The sequence below is a fragment of the Populus euphratica genome, unplaced genomic scaffold (assembly GCF_000495115.2).
Source record: "Populus euphratica unplaced genomic scaffold, PopEup_1.0 scaffold3.1, whole genome shotgun sequence".
In the NCBI taxonomy this organism is placed as follows: Eukaryota; Viridiplantae; Streptophyta; class Magnoliopsida; order Malpighiales; family Salicaceae; genus Populus; species Populus euphratica.
In genome coordinates this window covers 265982-273543 of record NW_011499847.1, presented here as the reverse complement: position 1 = coordinate 273543, position 7562 = coordinate 265982, and the positions used below count along the sequence as shown (strand labels likewise).

The following is a 7562-nucleotide window of genomic DNA, read 5'->3' as shown; positions in this document are numbered from 1 at the left end:
GGCTTCCCATCTCATGAGCTTAGCTCGAGAATTGACCCGGAATTGGGCCTGGTCATTGTGTTATCAGATCAATCTGATAAAATACATTAAAATTATATCATGTCCCTAACCTTGCCAAAATACATTAAAAAAGTAATATCATAGTAAAGATTTTAAATCAAATGCAGATGTGACAAGTTCCACCAATTCAACTTATTTAATTCAAGAGATGTTATCTTCATTTTAAATCATAGTAGAGACTAGAGGAGAGTTGAGAAATTTTGGCTTGAGCGTGGAGGTCAGTCTGCACAAAACAAGTGAGCTGCCCTTATGTTTTTGTCGAAGTTACTATGGCATCCATGTTCAAACCATTCATGAAACATTTGGAGAGCTGATCTCGTTCCTTGGTGAATCTGTTTCTATCAGAGGTATTAAATCCAAATCCACGTGGTAGGATGACTTGAAAAGTTCACAATCATGCTAGCATGATGTGGGCTAGCTTTCAAGTTAAAATAAAAATAATATTAAACGATTAAATTTGAATAACTCTATAAGGTTTTTAGTAATTTGATTGATCCAGTTAAACTTAATTTAAATCTGAAAATATTAATATTAATGAATTTTTTAAAATAGCAAAGTGATTTTGTTTTGATAAAAATAATAATTTGAGTTGATCTAGTGACTCATGAGTTGACCAATAATCTAATTTTTTTTATTTAGTCTCTAGAATGGATTTAATTCTACCATGTATTTGACTAAATAAATGTTTCTAATGCATCAATCCAATTCTATATTTATCCCAATATTTATCCCAATTTGATGGTGAATGACATGCTTAAAATATAACAAGAAATTAAAAACCTAATTTCAATATTCAAAATCAGAAACAAAAAATATTTACTCTTAACTATTATAAAGACGCCAATCTATGGCAACAAAATAACTAGCTAGGCATCTGAAACTTATCTGCACAAGTGAATATCTAATTAATTTTCAAGAAGATTTTTGCAAGCCGGCGAAAACGAGAGTTCACTTTCCAAAGTATAGAAATGATGGAGGTAAAAACAAGCAAGCGAGAAGTTGACAGGGAAAAAGGGAAAAACACGGATGAAGCAGACCGCAGCAGCCTTTGACACGTTCAAAAACCATCATTTTCACTTGGTTATCATCATCACCATGAACCATTCTAACAATGTAAGTATTTAGTAAACACCTAACCTCACAAAATTCATCAACAGCTTCAAGTTGGTATTAAAAAATATATGATTCCCACCAAACGGCTTGTATCTCTCATGGTGAATTATCGGCCATTAAAAAATAATCATCTAGATAGTTTCTCTTCAAAGATAACTAGTATGAGAAAAAAGAGCCATAATTAAACTAATCTTATACATTGCGATAACTGGTAGTTCTGCTGCATCAGAGGCATTCCTTTCTCTTATTAAACAACTTTGTTCATCAAATCGTTTGCAATCTATCTATATTTATGAAATGAATATTCCATAAGAGTAAAAAAAAAATCATAAATTGTTAAAAAAAAAACCTAGAAAGGTAAGAAAACCACATGAACCAGATGTTATTGAACAAAAAACGTCAAGTCTAGAGGCCTTAAGTCTTAATCTGAGGTTATTAAAAGAATATTATCAAAGGAAAAGGAACAAATGTTATCGCTAGCAGCAGCAGCAGCAGATTAAAAAATCTCTCAAAACCCCAGAAAGAAAAGGCTCGAAAATCACAATATCCAGACGGTAGTTTGGATCATGATACATTATCATAAAAAAATTATGTCCCTTGTTGCATCAATCCAAGCATGGGAGGGTTACTGGCTTGGTTAAAAGGGTTCAAAGATAACACTCGATGGACGACATGCAAGAAGATTCCCTGTTTTATTGCAACCTATTATATAATATATATATATATCATCATGAGCTTTGGAGATAAATAAATAAAGAAACCATGCAACAATTTTCTCATGTTTCTTCTGCACAAAGCGATTTATGTTTAGGTTGGCGTGGAAAGAATCGTTGAAGGGTGGCTTTTGGTTTGCATTAATTAGTCAAGGAAAGGGATTTTACATGGCTGCTTGTTCTTGAACGCAGTCAAGCTACCTGCCCCGTTGCGTTTTCCTGGCTAAAGCCGGGAGATATCTTACTTTCCAAGCTACCTTCCTAGACCCTCGAAACCATTAATTGACGATGATACAACTACCCTTTCCTCTTACCTCCATATTTTCTCAACGATTTTAAATAATTAAAAAAGAGAGAGGCTAGTCTGGTCTTCCCCTCCAAAACCGTGTGTCCCTTTCAAATACTGCGTGTGCCAACTAGCAAGCAAATTAATTCTACAGCAAAAATTAATTAAAATGGAGAAGTGATATTCACGATTTATTTATGAACTAAATAAAATTATCACATGCACCTTGTAAGGAAGGATAGAGCATAATTTCCTTCCTGAACCTTGACTCTTTCGACTTCTGATCAGCCGCTTTCCAATCTTCTTGACATCGGAGAATGAACTGTCCCACGCCATCCAGAGAGAGAGCAAGCGAGAGAGAGTGGATTTTTATGTATTTTTGGAGAATGAAATTACCTCATCATTTTACACTGTTATTAGAACACTAACCTGAAAGAGATTTAAATTACTAATTAAATTATCGGTTCAATTCATTGATCACGCGCGAGACCAACTGTTTTAGTTAATTTGATAGTATTAATTTTGTTTTTATTTATTTATTTATTTATTGGTATTGACATGATTGGGGCTTGAACATGTTTTGCATGGTTAATCTGATCATTACAACCCGGTTAATTATATTTCTTGCCATACTACGGCTTAGCTCTCATTTTGACATGTTTATGTTTTTTTAAGTATGATCATAAAAGACTAATTATATGAAAATCACTTCCAACTAATAATTTCCTTGCACATTTTACACACGGAATATGTTGCATGATATCTTTGATTTAGAAGGTGTTTAAGAATGTGATATTAGTTGTTTTTTTAAATATTTTTTATTCAGAAACGTGTTTAAAAATGTGATATTAATTGTTTTTTCAAGTATTTTTTATTTAGAAATATATTATAATAATATATTACAATAATTTTTAAAAAAAATTACTTTTAACATCAGCATATTAAAACAATCCAATAATATAAAAATTTAATTTTAAATAAATATTTTAAATATTTTAAAAACATCATTTGAAATATAATTTCAAACGGCCTACCCATTCAGTTAATGTTTGAACATGTAAAATTTCTTCTTCTTTTTCCAAGACATATCTTTAATTTACAGAAAAATAACATTAAATTAACTAATATGTGTTGATGCATATGCAATAATTTCTTGTCATTTGTTTTTGGGTACCTTTCTTCTTGTTTTTTATTATTTCTACAATAATTAAACTCTCTTTGTAAAAATAATTTTTTTTGTGGTACAAGTTTTGAGGCATTACCAAAAATTCCATTAATATTATTTATCAAAAAATGAAGAGAAAAAAATTCCCTGCGACTCCTATCTTACATTACATGATTTCTTTCAAGACTAAAACTTATCATCTAATCTCAATTACACATTCAAATATTTTTTTATCAATTAAAAAATAAATAATTTTTATTTCTCAATTAAAGCATTCCATTAAATACAATTAACAAGATCATTTATTATATGTATGTTTCTCACAAATTTTTTATTAGAGGATAAAATTAAAAAAAGTTTTGTTTTATTTTAATATGATGCAAAAGAAAAATATGCAAGTGAACTCTAATTAGAGCTAATATTTGGAAGATTTGGAGTGTTTGTGAGTATTATAACGGTTGTTTTTAAATAGTTTTTGCTTAAAAATATATCAAAATAATATTTTTTATTTTAAAAAATTTATTTTTGATATTAACATATTAAAAAAAATGAAAACATATATATATATATATATATAATTTAAAGTAAAGAAAAAACTAAATAAAAAATTTAATTTTTTTCATAAATACTTATAAAAAATTAAATGAAAACTCTTTCAATTTCCTCCTCTGGCAAGGATTATACAAGGAACACACGGATATTTAATATATCATTAACTGTGTTTAATAAAATAATTCAAATGAAAAAAAAAAAATTCTCTTACAGTACAGCTGATACAAGTTTTTTTTTTTTTTAATACAACATTAAAACTACCCTAATAGCTGGCGTTAGATTTGAGGTTTGATTTTCGTTCCTACACAATGAAGGCTGTTACTGTTTGAAAATTATATATTATTCTCTCTCGAATTAAGAAGAAAACAATTAGCAAAAATACAAATTTCCAGCTTTACCCTCATATCTCTCACGCGGTAACGCTGCACGCTCTTTTGTTTTGGCCTTTATCTTGTAAAGTACCGCATTTACCCCTATAGATAATCTCTCACGCGGTCTCGTGTGTCAGACACTCCTATTTAAGACACCAAGCATGACACAGCCACCTCCCTCACTTGAATCTCTGTTTCATTCTTCATCGGTTACGGGCACACAGCAGCGGTAGTCTCAGCACACTCTGTCATCGTCGACAGCAACAATGGCCGACCGAGTTTATCCTCGTGATGACTCACCACCACAGACTACCGAGCTCAAGCAGCCTCCGCCGCCACCCCAGGAAGAGGATGATCAAGCACATCACCCACAGTCACCGAAGAAACTTGCCGGACCTCAGTCAGAGAAACCGGGCCAACCACCACCAGGAACTTACGTCATCCAGATCCCTAAAGACCAAGTCTATCGAGTTCCGCCACCAGAAAATGCTCAACGCTTCGAACGTCTCTCCCGCCGTAAGCCCCGCCGTAGCCATTGCTGCTGTTGTCTCTGCTGGTTCCTCTCATTCCTCGCTGCCTTCCTCTTCCTCGTCGGCCTCGCTGCAGCTATCCTCTACCTCGTTTTCCGACCCGAGTCGCCGGATTATTCAATCGAGCGTGTCTCCATTTCGGGGTTAAATCTGACGTCATCAGGACCGATCTCTCCGGAGTTTAACGTTACTGTGAGAGCTAATAACCGTAACAATAAAATTGGAATTTATTACGAAAAAGGAAGTTCCGTTAATGTTTATAACGACGGCGTTAAAATGGCTGCGGGATCGTTGCCTGTTTTCTACCAAGAGAAAAACAATGTGACGGTGTTTGTAACGTCGTTAAAGGGATCAGCTATTGAGTTAACGAGTGGTGTTCGTACGGCTTTAGTCGACGGGGTTAGTAAAGGAACTGTGCCGTTTAATCTGGTTTTGAGGGCTCCGGTCAAGTTTAAGGTTGGGTCTGTTAAGACATGGAAGATTACCGTCAAAGTTGACTGTGATTTGACGGTGGATAAATTAACGGCTTCTGCGAAGATTGGGTCTAAAAGTTGTGATTATGGTGTGGATTTGTGGTAGTTTAGAGGTAGTGCATCTGGGATCATTTTTTTCCCTTTTTTATATATTAATTAATTTTTTTTTTAATGAGATTGTGGTTCTAGTAATAGTGGTAGAAATATTACAAATTAATGGAACAAATATTTCAGAATTAAAAATATATATACCATGAATTTATTCTCTTGTAAATTATTTCATTGGTGAGTGGCATGCACGTCACGGATTGATGGAGTCCATTTTGTGGCATAATATTATATTTATTTTGGCTTAATCCCTTGGATATTATTACAAATGAAGCTCTGTAAAGATGGTTCTAGCTGATTAATTGAGGTAAATGAGCTTAAATTATTCTAAAAAATGGTCAGAGGAAGAGCAAATCTAGGAGGAAGATTATCGAGCTGCCAAAAATGGCTGTCAACAATCATCTTTTCTCTACTTCTACTCTGTTAATCGTTTGATCAGGAGACTCTCGAGATTAAGCTTATTTTTAATGGATTTTAAGTAAGCTATCTATATTAATAATGGTGTGTTCATTGGGTTTATCTTCTTAATCTCCTTTACAATTTAAATAAAACATTTTAACACCAATTAAGCTGTAATTCATTAACCTCAGCCCTGTACTCTTAACATATTTAAGATCACTTATGCAAGAACTAATCATGCCGGAGAGAATTTTATTGGCCAGAGAGGTTGCCTCAGCTTCTACGAAACTAAGATTTGTTTAACATACTGTTTGGTTTTTTAAAGGTTTAATTTTTCTTCTACGAAACTGAGATTTGTTTAACATCCTGTTTGGTTTTTTAAAGGTTTAATTTTTTAATGTTTTTAAATTGATTTGATACGCTAATATGAAAAAACAAAATTCTAAATAACAATAACAATAACAATAATATTTTAATATATTGTTTTAATAAAAAACACACTAAAAATTCATTATTATCATATTTTTTCAAGTAACTTCTAAATCTATTAAGCTGGGATTTGAGAATGAACAGCCAAGAGAGATGCGTTTATCACTATGTCTTTTTTTTAATCAAGAATAACTTGAGGTGTGAAAGCCTGTCCAGTGTTTCAAACAAAATAAATCTGACAATAAAGAAAATGTCCAAAACAGGTGGGTCCAAATTGAATAAGCCGGATTCAATTTGGACAAGTTCTTCGTTGAACAATCTAAGTTTATGTAATTCATGCGTGCCACAATTTGGACCAGTTCAGAGTTTGGGAGAGCGTGTTTGTATTTGTATATTGAAGCAAGGCCTCTTGCCCTTCCACTCGTAGTGACATGAATGCTCTTTCAAGCAAAAAACAAGGATCAGGAATACAAGCAAGATGGCGACCTCGTCTGCTTGAACTCTTTCTCATATTAATTTTGGCTTATATTTTTTTTTTCTCATTTCAATTCTATTTCTCTGATGTAGACACCTAGCCAACTAGCCATTAATCAAGGTTTGAACTACTGATAAAGGGTATATGTAGGATCTGGCTCTTGTTTATGAGGGGGGGCAAATATTGTGTGATCAAATGTGGGATTTTTTCGAGGAAGAAAATAGTTAACGATATCAACAACGTAACGGCAAAGACACCTTCTGCCTGGATTTTAAGTCTTTTGTGTGATCAATCACCTGTGTATGTCAGCTGGCGCTGAAGCTTGAAATGATCATAGTGTTAGGTTGGAGGGGTGCCTCCTTTTTCTTTGTTTTTTGATGACTTGTTCTTATGTTGATTTTTTTCTTCTTTTTTTATGCTCATTCTCTTCTTTTTCCTTGCTAGATAGGGTTTTCTTCCTGTTGTTATTATTACCAACTTCATCCACCAGGTTGCTTATTTGGCTTGAATGAATTAGAGATTTGTTTTCTGATATGTTCTGAAACCTTAATGTTGATATAAAAAAATATTAAAAAATAACTATCATTTTAATTTTTTCTTAAATCTTAAATATACATCATATTAAATAAACTCAAATTAACCTTAGTTAACTTGCCTCGGGACTGTTTACTAACTTTGGATAAAACCTTAAAATACTACCTGACACTAGCATGAAGAAAACACAAAACTACCAAGAAGACCCCAGGAACTCCTGCAGATAACCGAATCCAAATGCATGGAACGTAAGTCAGAATCCAGTTCAGTGCCATGTCCTACCAGTTTTTAGTGACGGGGACCAATACAAGAACTGAAACCATACACACAGTGACATAGAGAAACAGGAAAATA

At 32.9% G+C, this 7562-nt stretch overlaps 1 protein-coding gene across 1 annotated transcript; it reads left to right on the top strand.

Moving 5' to 3' along the window:
- Nucleotides 1–4423: 4423 nt before the first annotated feature.
- Nucleotides 4424–5473, top strand: LOC105138978 (protein YLS9-like). Its single transcript, XM_011045253.1, has one exon. It carries the CDS (start codon nucleotides 4527–4529, stop codon nucleotides 5367–5369), a length of 843 nt encoding a protein of 280 aa, XP_011043555.1. The 5' UTR covers nucleotides 4424–4526; the 3' UTR covers nucleotides 5370–5473.
- Nucleotides 5474–7562: the final 2089 nt, after the last annotated feature.

Coding starts and splice junctions, on each gene's coding strand:
- LOC105138978 (XM_011045253.1), top strand. CDS start 4,527: ATGGCCGACCGAGTTTATCCTCGTGATGACTCACCACCACAGACTACC.